The following is a 22,813-nucleotide window of genomic DNA, read 5'->3' as shown; positions in this document are numbered from 1 at the left end:
TTACAGTTCTGTCCCATGCCCTCCGGATAAGCCTCTAATAAACAACCAACTCAAACCTGCAATTCCAACTCCTGATAACAAAGCTCTCATGATGATCGTAACTACCAATGCCTGTCTGACTGCCGAATAGAACGTGGCTAAAGCTTGACCTGACCAATTTACCCTAGACATTGAGGCGGTATACATTTCAGCTTACGTTCTCACTGGCGACTACAGGCAAGAGACAGCTGGAGCTTTGTTTAGCTCACCTTCTATCAGCTGCTCTATCAGGTCCTCGAACGGAGTTTTCCCATCCTTGAATTACTTGTCTATACCTTCGACCGAATACCCTAAAAACATGACATATAAGGTAAGATCAGTTTGAATCAAGTCTTGAACGATTATAATAGCATAGCTTAACATACCAGATCCAAAAATTGACATCGGGATATGAGAATCTCGGGAAGACCGCACTGTATCGCAAAAAGAAAACGCATTGATCAGTCAGGCGTCAAGGAAAACAACAATCAAATATCATTTGATCCATTGATCCAACTCACGTCATTCCAGGCCCAACACCTCTTCTCCTCTTGTTCTTACTCTTCTCCTTCCTCTTCCCACCCTCCAACACATCCACATCCACCTTAAGCCCTAATTCACCTTTCACGCTCATACCGGCTCCAACTCCATGACCGTTGGCCATTGGTGTGCCATTCTTCTTGGATTCTTCCAAAGCTAATCTAGCAGCTTCCCACTGATCTTCGAAACTACTTTGTACAGTCACGGGTGTCTTCGGATCAGGTATGAAGTCAATCTGGCGATCACGCTCATCATGGTCGAACTCGGATTTAGTGGGCGAAGAAGGTTTGGAAGGTGGTAACACTAGATGTGCAGGTGTAGAAGATGGATAATGCGCAATCAAATCACTGAAATCGTCAAATCTGTCAGCTAAGTCTTTTTTCTGGTTCGAAGATCCGGTCATCCCAGGCTCACAGGGTCATTCCTAATGTCAATCCCCATAATCGCAAATGGCGTTTACCGTCGTTGAACCAACTTCCAGATCCTTCAGGGATATCATCAAATTCGTCCAATGGGTTAAATCCCTCTGCGACCGTTTCTGGCTCATCAGGTAATAATACACATCCAAATCTATTGTCGAACGACAGCTGATCAGCCAAAAGGTCGCGCCGAGACGATATGCGTTATGAGGCAGCTCGACTTACTGCATCTTTCCTATCAGGTTCCTCAGACACCACCTCACAAATCTATTTCTAGGACTCAGACGACTTCCAATATCAATCTCGACGTGTGACCATTGGTCAGCTTCAAATGGTGGGGATAACGATGAGAGGGGTATCCAGTGAATGGATGAAACTTCGGTCTGTAGAGTTTATAGTCAACGCGTATCAGTTTTCATTCTCGTGTTACGCGCTTTCACTTACCGCTTGGAGTTCTGGAGTAGGACTGAAAGGTGAAGTTTGTAAGAATACTGAAGATGATTGTTAAACGTCAGCCTGGAGTTTCACTCGGTATGATCTTTCGTATCTCAATCGCATGTAGAGCGTCATTTTGCCTACGCGTCCTCTGATCGACCTGCCCACGCTTCGTCGGCACACATGATCACCACCGAAATCATGACTCACCAAAGGGACTCAGAATCATCAACAACCTCTTCCCCAAACTCGTCGTCACCTCCCTCTCATCCAACCTCCCCACATGCAGGAACTCCTTCTCAGCTAGATCCACACCGATCTCTTCCCATGTTTCCCTCAAAGCCGTGAAATAAGCAGATTGATCGTCTGGCTCGTGTCTCCCGCCTGGGAAGGCTATATGACTTGACCATCTACTATGAGAGCTGTTCGAGCTGCCTGAAGAAGAAGCAGAGGACGAGGAGGAGGATGAAGGTGAATGATGAGGTGCTCGGCGTATGAATAGGATTTCGGGGATGGTGTTGGGGTGGTTCACCCATGCTAAATGAAAGTTGAGATCAGCTTGCGATAGCAGAGACGAGGGTGCACAAGGCGTAGGAGAAAGGTATAAAATAGCCAAGGAAGGTTGTTGTGGACTGGCTGAAAGGGTCGAATCTATAACCCAAGCGGAATGATAACTCACGAAGTCTAAAGAAATCGTCTAAAGTATATCCCAGACCAAAATCACTCTCTTTAATCAATTCACCACCACCTACATATCCATCCGGTTCATGTCCTTCGAATATGAGTTCCGGTGCGGGTTTCAGCCTGATGATCAACGCTACACTCGCTCGTCTAGGTTGCGTAGGAGGTGATTGGATGACTCGAGGGACGGAGAGACGAAGGTCTTGGAGAAGGGCTAGCAAGTCGGCGGAAGGGGTGGGATGGAAATCTGTAACAGCAGTGGGATTAGCTCTAATTGTCTTGGCTCATAAAAAGAGAGGTTGAGTTACCTGACATGGTGGAAGGAAAGGAGCTCGACTGAGTCAATGGATCTTTATCGCTCGGTCGAGGAGATAGGCTCTACACGTGAGTTTGCCCCTGGACTGGAGTATCGTTGAGGAGAGGGAAACCAAAGGTGATGTCGACTATTTGGCAAGGTTGATCGACAGCAGATGTAGGAGTGTCTGATATTCCCTTTTGATGATTGGATGATTGTATGATCGAAAGAAGGGAAGGGAAGGGAAGGGATCGCAAATGACGATGTGAGTGTGGATGTGGGGCAGCTTTGTGCCTCCTTTGGACCTCGTGTAAGGTTCCTTTGATTATATATATTTGTAACAGAAGCTTCGACTGGACGAGCGATCCGTGACGTATGAGATTGAGTGAACTCGCCGGTAGAATGGACAGATACGAGTAGAGATGATCCTTTGGGGACAATCTTATATCTGAATAACTTTAAATCTGATGGTTCTGATGAATTTGATGACATGATTCATGTCTGATTTCATTTCCCAACTTATTAGCCGGGTACTACCTTCCAGGAAGAAAAGGGCATTGCCGGGTACAATCGTTTAATCGGGTTCTGATAGTCATCCTATGCAAACACCACGTCATGGCGGAGATGACCGATTGTCGTTGGAAATAATGACTGTCTTATCCGCAAGGTCCTCGAGGTACTTCGGGATTGTTTTTGATAATGCTACGAGTACTACCGCAGATCTACTCGGCTTTCCGAATGACAAGATCTGGATTCGGAATCGACTTATGAATCTCACATAGAGGAGCAACAAGTCTGAGAGTCACTGCGAGCTGATCGGTGAACCATCACAACCCTAGACAAGATAGTTTCTCGTTTACTTGACAGCTCGAAACGCACAGATCCGCTATCCATCACCTGACCCTTTATCACTGAAAGAACAACCAACGTTTCACGTCTTTGACTGTATATCATCTGATCGATTTATCTTCATCTGCTTCTGCTTTATATTCAGTCGCCTACACAAAGAACGTCAAATAGCTTGGCTATCTTCTCTACACAACAATCTGCTATCATCGGACGCACACCCCATTACCATGTCAACACAATCATCCAAATTATCACTAAACACCCGTTACTCCCTCCAACCTCCATGCGGCCTACCATCCCCCTCATCCCATACCCGCTCTTCATCGACTCCACCATCCACTAGGATTCTCACTGTTCAGCCGAATCTAAGCTTGGAAGATGGAAAATACAGAGAAGCAACTACATTAGATGACGAGGATGACCTGGAATCAGATACGTTGATATCATGTTTCGGTTCCCTATCTGTATCTTCTCTCCCACCCAAGAGTGATAGTGGTGGACCAATCATCACCAGATTCCCTAGACCCCCACCACCTCAACCTTCCTCCGAGCTGGGCACGAGGGAAGAGCAAAGAAGGATATATCTAGGTCCGAAATTGAGTGATAGAGCTACAGGTGGGCCTGATGCGGGTCCGTTGATTGATAGATTCAGTTGTCTGTTTCAGGATCGTAAGTCAGATCACTTACAGCAGGCTATATGCCCTTACAACTGATCTCGTCATGCCCGCCTGAAACTCAGACTATGAGGAGCTGATAGAGCTGTATAGAGTACAATTGCGTATCGAATCCAAAGGGTATCGTATCATTGGGAGTAGCAGAGAATTTCCTAATGCAAGATGAATGTATGGAGGTTAGCTTGTTCTTCCCCGTCACTGCCGATACTCTATCAAGCTAACTTAGGTTGCTGTCTAATATATGATAAATCTTAGCTCATATCAACTGCCCTCAAAGACAACTTCACCCCACTCGATCTATCTTACGGTGATTCCTTATGGGGATCAAGGAGGATCAACCGAGCTCTGGCTGGACTTTTCAATGAATACTTCGATCCCGCAGAAGCGGTTAGGCCGGAACAGATCATCACTGGTGTGGGATGTTCAGCTGGTGGGTCAATCGTTTGAATCGTTCATTACATTCCATTCATTATGAGCAGAAGGTTGATCGTGCTTGTGGGTTAACAGTTCTTGATCAATTATTCTATACTTTAATGGACGAAGGTGAAGCTATCCTCCTAGCTGCACCCTAGTGAGTTGATATCAGCTAATCTGTGCCTGAATTTCGCGATTCAGTCCCAAAGCTGATGATTGTCTTCTTTGCCTAGCTATACAGGATTCGATCGCGATCTAATTGGTAGAGGCCGAGTCCGACTCGTACCCGTCCATGTGCCAATCGGCGAAGCAGCGGTCCAGCCAGATTGTCTGAAGCTGTTCGAAGACAAGTTGAAGGAGGTTGAAAGTGAGGGTATAAGAGTAAGAGCCGTGGTGAGTAAATCATCTATCTCAGCCAAGCCACACAATCCACACAGTAGCTGACGGTAGCGACAGATCCTATGCAATCCTCAAAACCCTCTTGGTCGTACATACCCCCGAGAAACTTTATTATCCTACGCAAAGTTCTGCGAAGAGAAAGATCTGCATTTGGTATCGGATGAGATCTACGCTTTGAGCGTGTATGACAATCCAGGTGAGCACAGGTCTCACCAAACGTGGAGATCTTACCTGAAGCAAGGATGTGGCTGATTTTTGAATTCTTCGATTGACTATTGATTAGATTTTCCACAAGCACATCCGTTTACTAGTATGTTGAGTTTGAGTGTGGAGAAGGAATTGGGTATAGAATTTGATAAAGCCAGATTACACGGTGAGCTGACTAACCAAAGGGCATGGAAAGGTATTACCGCGATCTCAGCTGATGAGATTCTTGATGGTCATGTAGTCGTATATGGAATGAGCAAAGAGTGAGCATATAGCTTCACCATCATATGTCTCCACTACCGATACTGATACTTTCTCACCTTCTGCGGTACAGTTTCTGCTCGAACGGTCTACGTATCGGATCACTAGTCTCTCAGCATAATCCATTATTACTGAGAGCAATGGCGAACACCTCGATGTTAATGAAGAGTAAGTTCTGATCAACCTCGGCATCCTCCGTGGGTCCAAAGGCTGATGTTAAATCATGTGAAATGATGATAGTATCCTCACCAGCAGACGTAATCTGGTCAACGCTCTTACTCGACTCGGCCCGACTCAAAGCATTCATATCGCTCAATCGAAAACGTCTGACTGAGGCACATGGATTCATCAGAAAATGGTTTGACGATCGAGGTGTCGAAGTGGCCAACTCAAATGCGTAAGTCAAATCCTATCATCCGATCCCATACCATATGATTTCGTTTGATGGCTGACCAATGAAATTACATATGATGTATATTTGTTTACTGCCATAGTGGTAATTTCATCTGGGTCAATCTCGGTAAATCACTAGGATTCGATGACGCTCTAACAGAGAAAAAGGTATTTCAAAGATTGTTAGATGGTGGTGTATACATTGTGAGTGATTTCGTGATAGACAAAGACGATTGTCGTGCATATACGGTAGCTGATTCTTTCTCGGGTCGTACTTTAGGCACCAGGTTCAGCATACCATTATCATATTGCAGGATGGTACAGGATCACATTCAGTGTACCCAGAGGTAATTTACTAGTGAGTTATCAATTACAATCACATCACATCCAATTATATTATCATACGCTAGTGTGGTCAGATGAATTTATTGAAACTGTTTTGCTGATGAATCGACTCCACATAGGTCGGACTAGACAAGATTCAGAGTATATTGAATCTCAACCTCATCGATCAAGATCCAATCCCAAATTAACCATAACAAGTCGTATACTCCATACCGATGTGGTCGTCGGATACGTATATATGCATGCATGTATGGATATTAAATTGATTACATTACTTGATCATGATTACAGGATAGCACAATATATATATATATATGTGGATGATTATAGCATATCAATTTATAGGTAACATGCAAGACCACATCATCAATAGAATTTAAAGCGACAATTTCAATTTCACGGTAAGTGCACGAGTGATGTCGACATTTCAGACCAAACAATCTACCCCTCGTCTATTGTATTCTTATTCACCTTTTTTTCTATTCCACCAATGTTTATTTTTCTTCATTGACCCATTCTCGCTAGCCATGAACGATCCAGCTGCACTCCCACTTTCACCTACAGTCCCCAGAATTTTCGAAGATGAGGAAGGGGGAGGGGGAGGTTGTTTCTTTGCTAACTTCCTTCGGGTCGTACCTCTGATCGTACTTTCACCAACACCTTGGTTCTGTCCGTGACTATGAGGGGAATTGGATGGAGTATTCATAGTACTTCTAGAAGGAGTCATCTTATCCCTCCCATCATCCATACCTACACTCGAAGATAGAGGAGCGGTACTAGGACTAGGGACGGGTATGGGTACGGCAGAATTAAATCCTAGATGTTCAGGGGTATACCCTTGTGATCCAGTAGGGATAGGTTGAGTGGAATGAGGTCGCATTCTAAGTTTGAGCGTACGTTGACTATGATCTTCATCCCTTTTCATCATAGGTGGTGGAATAGGTGTAACACTATTTAAAGCATTCTGGAACGGATGGCCCTGCAGTTGAGGTATACCATTTGGAAATGACATATGACTATGACTATGTGAGCTTGCTGAAGGTGTAAGTGGGACAGGTGATCGCATATCTCCATCATCAGGTAAGAAAGACATGGAAGTATGTCTATGGACCGTATTGGGTGATCCGAGTGGGTAAGATAAGGCAGTAGGAACAGGTGAGAGTGGCGTGGGCATTGTATATCTCGGATTAACATGATCGCTGGAAGGTGAAGGTGAGTATCCTCCAATGGTAGGTACAATAGATGCGATACCTAATCTATATCCTGTGCTCTCACCGTTCCCCTGTATTTGGTCGGGTTGATTGGACTGGTCGGCAGCTTGCGATCTGATGATTTCGGCCAAACCTCGCATGGCTTCACTCCAAGCTTCTTCGGCTTTATGCAGATTAGTCCATCCTTCGTCACCTAATCTCTGAGCTTCTTTGAGCAAATCAGCAGGTAAAGATTCCCCTTTTCTCCTTCTAACTTCTGGTTTGGGCGGCTGAGTGCTATTAACGTGTGATCGAGGAGGGATATTTCGGAGAGTAGGAGTATCGCCATTCAGGGCGTTGTACGCTTGTTGTATTGGATCTTGAGTGGGAGTAGGTGCGGCATGAGCAGAACCATAATTCATATAGGTCGCAGATCTTGGTAAATCTGGTCGATCAAACGCAGCTGCGGGGTTTGGCAGAGGTATACCCTCATAACCTCCTGCATGTTGAGGTTGATTTTCGGAGATCCTAGGTAGGCCATCAACCGATTCATTCCGTTGAGCCATTCCCATCAAAACGCCTCCCCAATCCAAACTTTCTCTCGCCATCTTATGCATAGTCTCACTGACCTCCTTTATACTACTTGAGTGTCTTAGTAATGCCGCAGCATGAGTGGATAGTAGGTGACTGGCAATGAGAAGTGGCAGTTCAGTTGTTGGGACCGTACTAGGTGGAAGGGGAGGGATGAACGTCGGTCTCGTAGTGGCTATTGGCGAAGTTGTGGTTGAGGGAGGGCGAGGAAGGGGCCGAGATCTTGTTGATTTCGCTGGAGAGGACTGTAGGGAAGTTTGGATCGACTCGTCTACCATGTTCTCTGGTATACCGCTTAGTGGTAGATGAGAGCTAGACGAATGGTGCATATCGATAGATGTGGGAGTATACACCAATCTACCTTGATTCAGAAGTATGTTCGCTCGGTGATAGTCACTCGAAGTTGAATTGCTCCGGGAGGGACCTGAGCCGTTGGGACTGAGACTCATACTTCTACCGAAAGAGGGATCATGTGGTAACAGCTCGGGACTGGCATGAGGTAGAGGCTGATGTGGGCCATTTGGAGGGAGAAGTCCGACCATAGCGATAGGTGTGACCTTAGAATGCGGCGGTGTACGATGATCGGTAGCTGTACTATGACTTCCTTGTCCACTATCACCCAAAGCTTCTCTTGATTCTGTAATGTCGGTTCCAATAACATTCTCCCCCTCTTCCTTTTCAGCTGTACTGATTACGTTCTCCACGTATAAGACCCTCTTGACTCCTTCGGATTGGGTCGTAACCGATCCATTACCACTACCAGTCCTATCGAACGTATGTCTAGGTGGAGAACCGATATATCCAGGTGCGGAGGCCGAAAGTTCCGATCCATCATCCCTTATACCAAACGTTCCTGAAGTTCTGATCGCTGATTGAATAGGTCCCATCGGGTCTTCCTGAACAGGTGAGTCTGATAAGATTGGTGAGCTGAGTGAAGGTGAAGGACCTCTTGAAGACATCCCAGACCCGCTAGTTTTCCTACTATTTCTCGATGATTTTCTAGCCACATGTTCTTTATCCTTATCTTCATTAGTTCCAAAGATAGATGAGAAAATGGACGATACTCGTCTCCGTCGAGGAGATTTTTTGGTTGGAGTGGCAGATCGGGCAGACTGAGCTCGTGAAGGAAGAGATGATTCGGATTGACGTGTTACCAGAGTGGGACGAGCACTTTGTTTGGAAGTATGACCAGATTCGAGCTACACAGCAATCATCCGCTATCAGTGATTTTTCACTCCAAGAATGACGATCATTTGTCTACTCACAGGATTGACTACTAGGACTTCAGCCTGCACATGCATTGGTGTGGTAATGGGATCCAATCCGAGAGCCGGATTTACCAGACTAGTAGTTGAATTGCCTTTCGATGGACTGCCATGAAAGCTGTTGGGCCGACTTCTGATGCTATTAGTTCTTGAACCATGGTACGATTTAGGTCGCTTCTTGAGACTGTTAGGTCTACTTCGTGGTGGTGTGAGAGGTTGTTTAGAAGTCAAAGGGAAATCGAGAAGGGGGACATTATGAAGATCTAAGTGTGAATAGGTCTGTGGTAACATGGCGACGTTGTTTAGTGAATGGGTATTAGTCAAACGTATAAGCTTGAACTCACATTAGAAGAAGCCCTCTTAGGCGAACCTCCATCAACCACTCCAATCGGTCTAGCTCTGCCCTCTTGCGAAAGGGACCGTCCAGCTCCTACTCCTGCCATATTACTTGCAATCACATCTCGTCTAGCTGCATTCTCATTGTCATTCCCCTTGAGCAGCGGCGAAGCAGGGGGCGGTGTAACCCTCCTGATCAATTTCGGTTTCGTAGATACCTGCGCCCTAGGTGGGGGCGGAAGGCCACCAGGTGCAGGCTGAGGTTGTGGGAAGAGTACCGAATTGCTCATGGAGGTATTTGAAGTGTTCCAATTTAGTCGATGAGGGGAGCGAGGTGGTGGAGTAGGTGTGACGGGTAAGGATAATGTCCTCTGTCTAGTCGGAGTACTAAGTTGTTGGGGTTGTGAGTGGTTACGTACAGTCTCAGCTGACAGTTGGGAGTATACACTTGCATCGTCCTCTTCTTCATCTGGGTCATGATGCGAGAGTGGATTTCGTTCCGATTGGTAATCCCCCTCGTCGAGAGGTAATCTGAGTGTTCGAAGGGAGGTGGGCGTGGTAAGCTCGGTGATGGGTGATAGGGCCCTGATGGGGTGATTGCTTAGAGCAACCATGTTCAAGGAATGACAAGAAGGGTGTGATTATAGGATAGATACTACATATAGGGTGATACAATCAGAAAAGTCAGTCAAGCGAAAGCGAAAGTATGTGATAGTATTTGTGGTAGATGTAGGAGAAAGGTTGAACGAACTCACAAAATGCCAGGAATTAATCAGCACCGGGCTATGCTTTGCCACCACCTGTCACTCTGTTCTCTTCCTTCGATACACCCGAATGGATGGTGTTAGTATGAGCTATGATTATGACTTTGTGAGATGATGTCGGATAGATCCCTTTGCGAGGTACTGCTTCGGATGTTAGAGGCGTAATAACCCAGCTCGGACCGTTCGATCTAGATCGTACTGTATGGTCGTTCGGTTTCGGTTATATTTGACTACGTCAGTGTCAAGAGGGATAGTAGTGAGTATGATGAAACGACATGGTGAAAGAGAAGGACGGGAAGAACAGGTACGATGGGATGAGTATGTGTGAGATCATATAAGAACAAGAATGGGAAGGTTGGCATGAATGATAGGAGAGATCTTCGTTGTCTGTTGCTGTGGAACAACATGAATAGAACTCGAAGTTGAATTTGATCCAACTAACTACTCGTATGATATTGATGGTGGATCGGCTTTTTTTGTGCCTGTAACACACTTTTCACCTATACACAATCACTTTCCCCCTGTGTTGTGTCATCTCCGATCAGATGAAACAATAAACATCTATCACACGCTTTGATCGCCACTTTCATCGTCGATTTATGAAGACATGAGACTGTATGTATGCACATATGCACTACTCGAAGACCTTGGAAAATCAGTTGTCATGCTATTGTCTTTCAAGGTGTGATTAGCATTGTCAGAGTATGGTCATGATGGTAAACATCTCGCAATCACATCAATCGCAAGAACCGAATAATTACGGCTCAGGACAGAGGGCGTACACGCTCGCACAGACCCTTCTCCGTTTCAATCTCATTAGTCACACTGTAATCCAATAAACCAGCCACCCGCGTGTGACGTTGCTGTCCGGGAGGTTGATGATGCATTCGATGTTCAACGGATGGTGAAGTTGGTTGCTATGCTATGCTATTTTATGCCTGGTGATTGTGATGTCTGCAATGTACTATAGTACACTTAATAATGTTTTCTAATTTCTAATCCTCTCGATGAGTTCATCTAACTATTATCAGCACAGCTGAAAGCGCTACACCACACAATTTCAGACGATCAACATTGTGTACCTTAGCGATGGTTATATATATGAACCACTCGGACTTACCTCCCAACATCACCACTCTTGAAATTATCGTTGATCGTCACTACCGATCCATAAGTACCAGCAATCATCAAGAACCAGCCCAGCACGAAGAACAAGATGTTCATCGCCATCAACAAGTTCCACGAGAGTGTACCTCGAGTGGGTGAACGGATGTTATCCCACATCCACATGAATGCCTCCATTTGGCTATATCACTATCAGCTAATATCACATCTGACAGAGTGTGAACACAGAATCACTCACATGCAGATTACCGTGGCTAACAGGGCACCGATGAGCGAGAGTAAATCATTGAAAAATGGGATAGCTTCTGCGATGATGAATCCCACTGCGCAGACAAGGATGACACACCCGCTAAATGACAATACGTTCGATTTTTAGCGATCTACACCAACCTGCCTTGGTGAGTGAGCACGAGATCGTGATACTTACTACCAAGCGAAATAGTGGGTAGGTGTGTTCTTAGCTAAATGTCTTGAATTTCTCAGAACTCGAACGAAGACTGGGTCAAAGGTGAAAATTGTGGATGTGTCAGCGCTGGCATACGTATATAGGACAGTGTCGTGTTCATAGTAACGTATACTCACTGTATTTAGCAGCGACGTGCATGAACAGTGTCCCACCAACGGCCAAACCAGGTAATGCCAAACCGTAACAAACTCTTTTCAACACCACTCCTGCTGAACCCAAAGCTGGCGAGGCGATGTATTGTCCTACGTAATGGTACACCACAGCAGCTACGACCTATATCGTAAATCACACATGCCACAGGTTAGTTGGTCAGTCAGTCGCTGGGAATGTAAATATAGATGAATACGCAGATGTCACTCACAAGGTATATAGTGGTGATAGCAGTTTGTCCAACAAGTACCGATTTGGTGAAATCCTCTGGATTCTTCATTTCCCCAACGATATTGAAGAAATTTGGCGTTCCAGCATAGGCGAAGATGATGATACAGACTGCGTTGATACCTTCTACGAAGCTTGGATGAGCGACTGCCTGAGTGGTGATCTGCCAATCTACACCTTGGATTCCCTCAGGTGCCAAAGATGGTTTTGATGATATCCCAACACCGATCATCAGAGTGATAATGGCTGACATGATTGATACTAATCCTACCCAGCCCAGCCATGATATTTTTCCTAGTGTCTGGATGGATGAAAGGATACCGACTGCGACTGCACCGATGATGGCCCATACGACCGAGCAGGTCGCGTGGTCTGTGATGGCGTTGAACGCTACTGAGATGGATAGGAAGGAAGCGCCGCCGGTGGCTACTACTTCGAGCTGGGATGTATGGGATCAGCACTAAGATCTTGATTTCCAGCCCTTTACATGTCTAGTAGAATGTTATGATATTCAGTCAAAACCCAAGACAAACACTCACTAGATATGCAAATCCGAGTATCTCCCTCCCCCAAGGTCCAAACATGATATAACCGACGCTATTCTCGAACTATCAGCCATTGAAATGCAGTCACTCCAAATGATGACAAACCACTCACTCAGCTACCGTATATACCTCTGGATGATTCATCTTGAAAGTTCCGACCACGTAGTCTGACCCTGTATGATGAAATCCACCGTATTCAGCGTTGCTTTCTCAATCGTAATCCTCAGGTTCGATGTGATCATAAATTCATGACTCACAGGTGATTATGATGGCTATAGCAAGTATACATAATATACCGGGAACGAAACCCAGTGTATTCAATGCCGCAGGCTATACAGCACAGTTGATCAGCATCAAATCCACCATCTATGACAATCCGATTTCCTTTGACATATCGACATGCAGATAGCGCAAGAGATTCATTGACCAACTCACCAGACCCAAAACACCCAATCCTATCTGAGTTTTCACTTCCAAAACACTCGCTTTCACCCAACTCAAATTCCTATAATTAGGACCTGATCCATCTGACAGGTCGATCTCACCCCATACTGCATCTATCACTTTCCCACTTCCTCCCTGCTGAGATTGGTCTTTTTCTTTCTTGGGATCTTCTTGTCCCATTTCAGCTGCAGACGAGTCGATGATCTGTGATTCGGGTGGAGAGCTGGATGAGGGCATCTCGATGATCTCCGATTGGATGGGTTTCGTGGATGATAAGAGTCCCATTGTTCAACTGTGTGCTTCTGAAAGATGGTGATAGTAGGACGAAGTATAAGTTGACGATCAAAATCAATCTCAGAGAGGATATGTCCATTCAATATACAGTAGAGACAACTCACTAATATGTCCAACCTTATACCTGCTTTCTTATTCTAAGACTAGATAGAGTAGTTGACTGATCAACTGAAAAGATCATCTGACCTCGAATTAGGATTAGTGACCCGACCATCTTAGCGGCCAATGAATCAGTTACATTACGTTCAATCAGCTAGTCAAGCTAGTCAGCTCCGATTATTGGAGGTAGCAATTATACGAATATTCCTTAAGCGAAGCCCAATGTGTATTGTCATTTTCATTCCTGTTCCTCTCTTTAGCCTCGATCGGATACGCAAAAATAGAAGAAGAAAATCAACTTCAACCCAACCTCGTTTAAAATCTCGGTTGACCCATCAATTCAACTAAAATGATTATCCGCTTTTTCCCGTTCATTCCCAAAGCTCTATCTGCCGTACGGATCATCTTGGTATGCCCTTGACACTTGATGGAATGCATGCTGAGTCCGCTTTTTCTGCTTGCGATTATAATTCAAGTAGTACAGGACGATGAAGAATGGACGAATGGTCATAAACTCATGAAGTCGAAGATCCATAACCGACACTTCGAAATGTAATTTGGAACCCTGAATTGCTGGTTCCGAGAGAATGTAGTATATATCACGTGTTGGTGACTAACCCTGTTCATGGAATGCAGCTTCAGTACATACAGAGCCTAAGTTTGTCTGTATGCACGAGAATTATGATATGTAGGTACATTTCCCATAATCCCATCTATCTATGAATTACCAAGACTAGACTACACCTCATTCCTCATTCAGATCAAAATCCATATTTGGCCTATCCCTCGTCCTTCCTCTTCCAATTGTATTCCTCCATTGATCATACAAAACATTATAAGCCCTACTTCCTTGTACTCGTAACCATGCGAAACCCTCTTCTAGCGCGATCTCCAGTCCATTCCCATTGCCTTCTATCGAATCTGGCTGATGACCGAGACCGAGATCCCATCCTCCTCCACCGGCTGTCGAGGATGAATCCTCACGAGAATGTGTATATGGGTTCCGAGGTGTCATAGGAGATATCCCAGCGGTATTGGCTGATGTTAATCGAGTATGTCGATGATGTTCTACCACTTCGTGTCGTAGGACATCTTTCACTGTTACCAGGCCCACGAGTTTACCTTGATCGGAGACTAAGATTACTCGAGGACTGATATGTCGATCATCTATTAGCTTTCCTTTTCCGCTCATAGAGGAAGAATGTTTAGTTAGCTCACCCCATACGTCTAAATAGCTGTAATACAATCTCCAATGGCATCTTCGGCGATACGGTCAATGGAATCTAAGCGAAACAGCGTAATCAGCACAGAGCTGAGTTGCTCACGTTTGATTTCTGTATAAGCAGTAACATGACCCACCTCATCGACATATTCTCCAAAATCAACCTCCTCAACCTCCACTCCACTTTCTCTCCTTGCAAATCCACCTGCGCCCATGGACGGACTCCTGAAAATACTACCCGTCCGACCTGGAATGACTATATCAGGTCTCTGTAGATGTTCTGGAGCTGACGGTTTATCCGTTGTTAATGGCGGTGTATGCTGGAATGTACAAAGTGCATTAGAGGAAAGGTTGCGCGTTCGTCTTGCTTTATCTGGTACCACCATAGTTCATCAGTCATGCTTGACTTTCTTTACAGGGACGGTATGGAAAACATACCAAGAGCATAACGAAGTTCGTTTTTCCGCACAAATCCGATTATTGTCCTATCGCTCTCGCTCTTCACTACTGGGAAACCCTGGTAACTTGTACTCTGTACCATCTCACCTGCATGATTGTCTCCCGTCAGCTATTGTTTCCAAGTGAAAAGTATGGTTTCATGGTCGAACAGCGACTTACCAATTTGCTGTAGAGGTACACCAGTAGCAGCCATGACAATGATATCTTTCTTCATGACATTCGCAACTACGATCAATGGCACACTCAGCATTCGCCCTCAAATATTGTGCACACAGACGATGCTTACTAGGCTCAATGAATGCTTTGTCTGTGGTATCCTCCTTATCTTCCTTCTCCAAAAATGGATAACCGTTCAACCTGATCATCTGATCGGCTATTCCACCTCCTCCGAACTGATCACTGACCGCCTTGGTCACAAGCGCAACAATCTGAGATATTGACAATTCCATCAGCTCTGATTTTATGGTTCCGCGATGAGCAGCTACTCACCATCGTGGGAAGGATATACGTTAGAGCTCCTGTGAGCTCGAACATGATGACAACGACAGTCACGGTGATCCTGGTGATACCTCTGTGTAACATTGTCAGCTGGTTCCGATCATTATGTCAAATACGCTCAGCTAGCTCACCCTAATGCAGCAGCTGCACCTAAGAAAGCATAAGTACCAGGTGTGATGCAGGGTGCATCAGGTGCACAAGCGGCGAACCAGGGAGCTTGAGGGTACGATCTATAAGAGTTACAGGATCAGCTGAGTCCGATCAGAAAGACTCAAATCTCGCTTACGTGTGCATCGCTTTTACCAAGATACCGACCATTCGTCCGAAGGTAGCTCCAACTGCCATCGACGGAACGAAAATTCCCGCTGGTACTTTACATCCATATGATACTACTACCAAAGCTGTTCGAACGACAGTAGCAATAAGAAGGGAATTGACCATTCTCCATTGTGACGAAGTCCTGTCGATATCAAGTAAAAACCCAATGAGCAAAGAATGCTGTTTCATCGAAAAGGATGAGGAGCTGTTCACTTACTGACATAAACCCTCGTGATCACCACCACCTTCACATTCCCTGAACAATAATGAGAGACTCTCGGTCATATCTATTCTCAAGAACCTATTCATATATCCCACGAAAGCCGTTATGACCGCTAGAGTAACAGCTTCGGCTATTCCATGGTTGGCTAGATGCTTTCGACGGAATGCAGCGACTTGTAGATTGAACTTGATGACGAAAGCCCCGTACAATCCCTACATAATTAGGTGATAAGCTTTGCAGTACCGTTTGATGGAGTAGAAGCAGCTTACCCCAAATATACCGATGATGATGTAGGCTGGGATCTCGAAATAGTGCCAATCCCTATCGTAAGACACTTGGAACAACACCAATTTTCCGGTTCGGAAGGGATCCATCGACTATCGCATTACTGTGTGAGTTAATCCGGATATGTATCGAAGACCGTATCTTGAAAACTCACAGCTAAGGTGAAAGTGGCGACTAGGGCACATACGAAACTTCTCCACATTGTACGATTTGAGAAAGTTTGGTTCATTTCCTGGTAATTCTCATCAGTGTTCGGTATCTATTGTTTTTGAGAAGAAGGTTCCTCACCTCGATAGAGAATAGCACACCACCAATTGGAGAACCGAAAGCGACTGCAACACCTGCTGCACTCGAAGCAGTAACGATCTCGCGCATTTTCACTGTGTAATTAAATTATCTTAGCATATCTGCAGAACTTCATGAGAGACAATACTCACGATGACTCCGATCATACCTGCTAAACAACCTTGCTACCACATTCCCTATACTACAGGCGACATGTACCGACGGACCTTCCTTACCGACGGACAGACCAGATGCGATGGCGAGGGGCTAAAATGATGATAGATATTTATGAGTTTGGAAATGATACCTCAGAGCATTGGGACAAACTTACAAGTGTCAAACCCTTGATTAAGAACGTTTCCACACTCAAAAACCCTTTGATAATGAACCCTCCTAATATACATTTGATCTCTGATATACCTGATCCTGCAGCATACGGCGCAAAGTTCTTCACTAAGAAAGCAGCAGAGAATGAGAATATACCCTAGCAAATAGTAAGAACAATCAGCATTGGGATTCAAATGGTCTGTCTGGTATTTAGAAGGATAATTTGACAGGAGACAGATCGACTCACAGCCCATAGTATATACGCTATCCAACCAAAAGGCCAGACCCCACCCCATCTCCTCCATTCCGCACAACTCTCAAACTCCTCTGTTATCTCCAAACAACAGTATTTCTGCGTTAGCCACCATCCGGTAGTACAATACCCTAATTTTATATCTGATAGCCAAGCTGTTATGATGGATATTAATGCTGCTGAGATTCCGATCGTTACGCCTGTGAAAGCGAGAGATCCCCCATAATCTTAGTCAGTCGATTGTCAAAGAAGCAGTGGCAGTGATCATCTGGATGCAGTGGAATGATTCAGACTTACCTACTAAGGTCACAACCACCCAGCTTTCACCTTCCTCCAGACCTTTCCGGATCAACCTCCATATGTAGCCGAAAATGCCATCTATACGATCTAATCTAGCTACAATGGGATTTGTTGGTCCTTTCGACTGTACTGTCCTTTCCAGCAAAGAATCTTGAATCCAATCTGATCCCAATATCAGCTTAATTGCACCTTTTGCTTGAATCGCGCAGCTAATGAGACTTACCGACTGTACTGAAGTCTTCATACCGTCTACTCATGAGATCAGCTTACAGTCTCCAATAGATGTATCCGGGCAGCTAACCTACCTCATAAGATCCTCTCTTTCTGCCTCCTCCGCTCTCAGTTCTGCATCACTCGACTCCCGCTGGTGGTCGTGTCCATTCTCAGCTGACAATAATTCATGTTCTTCGAATTCCTCCCTGTCCGAGGTTGGCGGGTATGACATATCGTTGTTTCCGGATGTTGAAAGCGTACCCTTGCATACTCCAGCCTTGATATGTCCGTTCCTCGCTGCCTATCGTGTTGTCTTGGTATAATGTTTCAGAAGTGCTGGACACTCGTCAACAGCGGGAACAGTGGATCGTCATGTTCAATCCCATCTATGCTGTCAACCACAACCACAACACCGTCGGAACCAAACCAGATACTTGGACGTAACTACGCGTTTCAAGGTCGAGCCACGTGGGGAAGTCCTTCTAAGAGAATAATGTCGAATTTATCTGATTTAATCCCAGATATCCATCGACCGGTCGACACACTCAACCTCGTCACTTTCCACAATGGTCGATCCTTCTTTTCTCTCTTCCTCTCTCTTCCTTCCAACATATCGAGTTCTAGTCACAGCATCCATCCGTATTCTATTTGTGTCGTTGAAGTGGTGTCAATGAGCTCACGGGAGTATCAGTCCTCATAACATCACATAACAGTGTGAGATCGAGCTTTTGATAGACGATAGCTCCCATTATACACATAAACCGTATATTCCCCTTTCTACCTATTTGTTGGGTTGGGGAAGGGTGAACCTGTAACACCCTCTCAACGTAACGTACAGAACAAGTCAGTTGTAGTGATTTGGATTACGTCCAGATGGAAAATAACAATAATTGGCCTTGGAACATCTTGAATCGTTATTGGTGCGCATCTTCCCATCTATCTCTTCCTCTCCAAACCCAAACTGTGAAAACTGACGTAATATCGTCTGTTGTAGTCAGGATCCCACTCAACGAGCGTGGGTATCAAGTCAACTTCATCAGTCGCCTATCCCACCTGGTCAATCACCTGAAGATTGGTTATTGGCCAGATCAATGGTAGCTGAAGGGATGACCGAGGCAGAAGCTTGGGCACAAGTGCATCTCTCACGCCAAAATCAACAACAAAATAACGGTAACAACAATCATACTAACATGTTTGTTCAACAACCAACGGTCTTTCAAAATGGATCACCATATCAAGGTAGGTGCTCACTCTGTTATCTCATTCTTTCTCGAATCGCAATCAGTAAATGCATCACACTTCGTCAACACATAATCATTGCTATGAATATCAACTGCCCTTATCCAGAAAAAAAAACGATTATGAGCATTTGATTTCCTGTGCACGTATTCAAATATTGAACGGTTGATCGTCTGTCATTCTAAATGGGTTGTTCCATTCATCCTGACTCCCATGTATGATGGAGCTTGAAAGGAAGGGTGGAAGACGAGAGGGTTCAAGGTGGTGTTTTGTGTGTTGGTGTATGGGAAAGGTGCGGTGCGGTGTGGGTGTGACAGTGGAATTTGATTGGTCCGAATGGTACATGTCAGGTGGAGACCACGCGACTCTCCGTATGGTGTGTCACGTGACTCGAACTGTCGTTACACTGTGGCATGTGGGTGGCGGAGATTAACCTGAATAAGGTTCAAATCGTTAAACCTTCAGATCATTGTGAATCAAATTGAGATGCATCGGGCTGATACATTGTATAAATCATTGTGTAGGCCATCAACAACAGTTCTTCGATCAAGTCAATCACCCGAGTACCAATTCACCTTACGGCTATGTCTCTTTGCAAGATGTCGCTCCGCAAGTCCAGCAACAACCACAACTGCAACCAAGAACGCAGAATCCGCTTGCCCTTCTACAACAAATTCCAGGTGTCACGCTACCTCCACAGATCCTCAACATGAGGTGAGTTGCTCATACTATCTGCGATGTGAATATAGCTGACAATCAAGACAGTCCTGAGCAGCAGATGAATGTATATCGATTATTCAGAGAGCAACAAGAACGTGCTAGAAATGCTGCTAATCGCGGGAACCCTGCATCAATTTCTCCGCAACTCTTACAACAACCGCAACGTCCGCAACAATTACAGCATACTTCATTCCGAGGTCAAATCCAGCCACAAGCACAAGCTCATTCTCAGCCCCAGCCTCAGGTTCGACCACCAGTCACGGTCGATCTTACGCAAGATGGTAGCCCAAGGGATGAATCACCAATCCAACTGATCCCACCCGGATCCTCACGAACGCCATCGCCTATGCCTAATCATGCACTGTCCATTCAGCCTGCACCAAGCAGGAAGCGATCTCTGGTCCCCATTCCAGCACAGGAATCGGCCAACAAAACAGTAAAGAGAATCAGAGGAAATTCATCTTCTTTCGCAGCACCCATCAAGATAGATAACAACAACCTCTTGAATGAGCCTAAACCGAAAGCTTCCGGTTCTACGTCTGCTAACACAGCTGCTGCTGAACCGGTCACCATCAAAACAATAAGACCGTTCTTATCGCCCGATGCACTGAAATTACCTAAACCCGCTCAATTATTCAAACATATCCGTAAAAGGGAAAATAAGAAAGGTGAAATCCTACCACCATTATTCTTGCCTTCACCCAAGGAGGTACTGGAGATTGTCAGTGCATTGAGGGATCATGCCTCTCCCGAATATCTTAGGGCGATGGCAGATGACGAACGATACTGCGACGTATGGTCAAGTTGGTTATTGAAATCCATAAAAGATATCGAAAAATGGGAGGTGGCAATTGTACCGATCTTACAGGTGATTATCTCTTTCTCTCCTTTTTCTTGTTGTAGTAATCGGCCTGCCTTGCAAAGATGCATATTGAATATTTACGAAAAAGGTGCTGTGCTAATCAAGTTGCATTTGATATCATTTGGCATGATGTCATGAATAGGTTTTGGCCAAGACGGACATGCCGATTGATGAGATTGAAGATACGAAAATAAGGATCCGAGCTAGGAAACTGGTCAATCTCGCGAATGAGAAGAGTGAGTCTGCCTTTCGCCGTATTTCATGGAAAGTTGTATGGTAGCTGACAGTGGTTCTGCTCATATAGATCTGGCAAGTCGATCGGCCATCCAGTCTGCCTTCCAGCGATACGATAATTACGTGGTCAATGTACTTATCCCACAAGGGAGACGAAGTGCACCAGATGATGACGACGATGATGATTCTGGTGAGTACTACATAATCTGTCAGATACACTGTCGGCCTGTTACTGATATTACGGACGTTGTATGATATTCCCAGACAACAAGAAAAGAAAGATCGATCAAGTTTCCAGGAACGATATCAAGCCCAAAGTCGAACCGGGAACATCAAAACCTTCTTCATCGAAGATATCAGCTATCAGCTCCACGTCCAATGGTTCAAAAGCCCCCGTTAAACCTTCATCTACCAGTAATGCGAACGGTAGTGGCTCTAGCGGTATCAAGCCAGCAGCCAAAAGTGCAGCGGACATGTCATTCTTTGGAGCCTCATCCTCCTCTTCATCTAAAGCGAAAGGCAAGTTACCAGATATCAAGAAAAGACCCACTCAACCTCTACCTCCTCCTTCAGCACCAGCAGGGTCCGCATCAGCGGTGTCAAACATCCTACAACAACTCAAAGCGGGCCCGGTCAATACAGTGGCACCTCCTATTCGAGCCAGTAGTAGTATTCAGGCTGGACCAGGGGGCTCGACCGAGGTGAAAAAGGAAGAAGATGTCAAACCTCGATATAACTCCAAAGGGAAATTGATAAGGAACGTCAGGTTCAAAGATGATGTGAAACCTGAAGATGGAGGTGGAGCTTTGGAACAGATCAAGGAGTTCAGGCAGGAAGATAAGGAGTTTGAGAGATTTGATTGGGAAGAAGAGGTGAGTTCTTTATTCCATCACTATATGCCATACATACGGTTATGATCGATGCGCTGTGCTTATCGTTCGCTTTGATATGGTAGGCCGATCTACACGGACGTAGTGCGCACGATCTGGACATCGATGAAGGTGCTGCTCTAGCGTCGGCGAGGGGACACAGTATGATAGAATGGTATGAACCTTCTCGTAAGTTTCTTCTTCGCTTCGAGTTTGAGTCTATGAGAACAGTCATTGATCTCATGATCGGGTACATATAGCTTATAACGAGGAGATCCGACCTGTGGAAACACCCGAATCGACCGCTCAAGCCTCAAGAGAGCGCGAGACATTAGCGCTCTTCAATCCACCTGGTCAACCTGTTCCCGATCCATCCGAGCTCGGCGTGAGAATAGTGGAAGGTGCCAACCCGCAGAGGGAGATGGAACCTATGAACGCAAGTGAAGAGATCTTGAAATTCCAATCGAGGGGAAATTATCAACCTCAGATTCAGACCCAAACCGGGTCAAGTGTATTACCTCAACAGGATATAGGAGATCTTCTGAAAGGATTAACAAATATCATCCCTCCTGCTCAGGTTCAACCACAGCAACAGCAACAGCAGCAACAGCAACAACAAGGTTATGGAGGTGGATTCGGATATGACCCTTATTCTACCCATACCCAAACCCATGGACATCGACATAACCAACCGACTTGGGCTGGCTATGGTAATGTCAATGGTCAAAATAATGATTATTCGCATACGAGGAACTACGAGAATTACAATACATATAATCAATCCAGGGATTCAAGACCAATTGATAGAGATCCGAAAGTTCCTATTTGTAGATTCTGGTCTAGAGGAGAGTGAGTACACTTCTACGTAGACTCGGCTTATTAATGATTTGATGGATAGAGAGCTGATGAGAACACTGGATTGATTAGTTGTACACGTGGTGATAGATGTAGGAACCGACATGTCTAGTCAACGATACGTCCATTCTAAATCGCTTGCCTCTCAATCAACAGAATCTCTTTGTATTCGTGCTTGATTACATTTTTTCGTCCGTCTGTCCATTCGAACCTTCTTCATCATT

General features: G+C 45.2%; 6 protein-coding genes across 6 annotated transcripts; 2 read left to right on the top strand and 4 right to left on the bottom strand.

The window, feature by feature from the left end:
* Positions 1–2,408, bottom strand: L199_002911 (uncharacterized protein; the record flags this gene model as incomplete). Its single annotated transcript, XM_064888649.1, has 10 exons — positions 1–163; positions 249–329; positions 405–452; positions 540–905; positions 973–1,128; positions 1,203–1,360; positions 1,422–1,468; positions 1,623–1,949; positions 2,092–2,340; positions 2,402–2,408. The coding sequence occupies 10 exons, from the start codon at positions 2,406–2,408 to the stop codon at positions 1–3; spliced, it is 1,602 nt and encodes a 533-aa protein (XP_064744721.1).
* A 1,056-nt stretch (positions 2,409–3,464) lies between these two features.
* L199_002910 (uncharacterized protein) lies at positions 3,465–6,118 on the top strand (the record flags this gene model as incomplete). The annotated part of the gene is made up of 13 exons (XM_064888648.1): positions 3,465–3,906; positions 4,005–4,087; positions 4,167–4,341; positions 4,419–4,482; positions 4,559–4,718; positions 4,782–4,920; positions 5,008–5,097; positions 5,173–5,194; positions 5,266–5,360; positions 5,433–5,589; positions 5,687–5,789; positions 5,866–5,943; positions 6,050–6,118. The coding sequence occupies 13 exons, from the start codon at positions 3,465–3,467 to the stop codon at positions 6,116–6,118; spliced, it is 1,677 nt and encodes a 558-aa protein (XP_064744720.1).
* A 275-nt stretch (positions 6,119–6,393) lies between these two features.
* Positions 6,394–9,926, bottom strand: L199_002909 (uncharacterized protein; the record flags this gene model as incomplete). Its single annotated transcript, XM_064888647.1, has 3 exons — positions 6,394–8,910; positions 8,977–9,255; positions 9,321–9,926. The coding sequence occupies 3 exons, from the start codon at positions 9,924–9,926 to the stop codon at positions 6,394–6,396; spliced, it is 3,402 nt and encodes a 1,133-aa protein (XP_064744719.1).
* Positions 9,927–11,093: 1,167 nt separating this feature from the next.
* L199_002908 (uncharacterized protein) lies at positions 11,094–13,319 on the bottom strand (the record flags this gene model as incomplete). The annotated part of the gene is made up of 10 exons (XM_064888646.1): positions 11,094–11,121; positions 11,197–11,382; positions 11,440–11,550; positions 11,629–11,698; positions 11,784–11,940; positions 12,029–12,484; positions 12,585–12,642; positions 12,703–12,763; positions 12,848–12,920; positions 13,026–13,319. 10 exons carry the CDS (start codon positions 13,317–13,319, stop codon positions 11,094–11,096), a joined length of 1,494 nt encoding a protein of 497 aa, XP_064744718.1.
* An 853-nt stretch (positions 13,320–14,172) lies between these two features.
* L199_002907 (uncharacterized protein) lies at positions 14,173–18,042 on the bottom strand (the record flags this gene model as incomplete). Its single annotated transcript, XM_064888645.1, has 19 exons — positions 14,173–14,578; positions 14,646–14,710; positions 14,787–15,022; positions 15,088–15,195; positions 15,268–15,333; positions 15,395–15,536; positions 15,598–15,679; positions 15,738–15,836; positions 15,893–16,066; positions 16,142–16,359; positions 16,417–16,524; positions 16,587–16,664; positions 16,721–16,812; positions 16,870–16,984; positions 17,049–17,201; positions 17,292–17,497; positions 17,595–17,759; positions 17,821–17,846; positions 17,903–18,042. The coding sequence occupies 19 exons, from the start codon at positions 18,040–18,042 to the stop codon at positions 14,173–14,175; spliced, it is 2,679 nt and encodes an 892-aa protein (XP_064744717.1).
* A 641-nt stretch (positions 18,043–18,683) lies between these two features.
* On the top strand, positions 18,684–22,587 carry L199_002906 (uncharacterized protein; the record flags this gene model as incomplete). The annotated part of the gene is made up of 9 exons (XM_064888644.1): positions 18,684–18,730; positions 18,805–19,049; positions 19,574–19,763; positions 19,815–20,637; positions 20,774–20,867; positions 20,936–21,055; positions 21,130–21,737; positions 21,821–21,923; positions 21,995–22,587. 9 exons carry the CDS (start codon positions 18,684–18,686, stop codon positions 22,585–22,587), a joined length of 2,823 nt encoding a protein of 940 aa, XP_064744716.1.
* Between the last annotated feature and the right edge of the window lie 226 nt (positions 22,588–22,813).

This window comes from Kwoniella botswanensis, chromosome 1 (genome assembly GCF_036426115.1).
Source record: "Kwoniella botswanensis chromosome 1, complete sequence".
NCBI lineage: Eukaryota > Fungi > Basidiomycota > Tremellomycetes > Tremellales > Cryptococcaceae > Kwoniella > Kwoniella botswanensis.
This window is presented reverse-complemented; position numbering and strand designations above follow the sequence as displayed.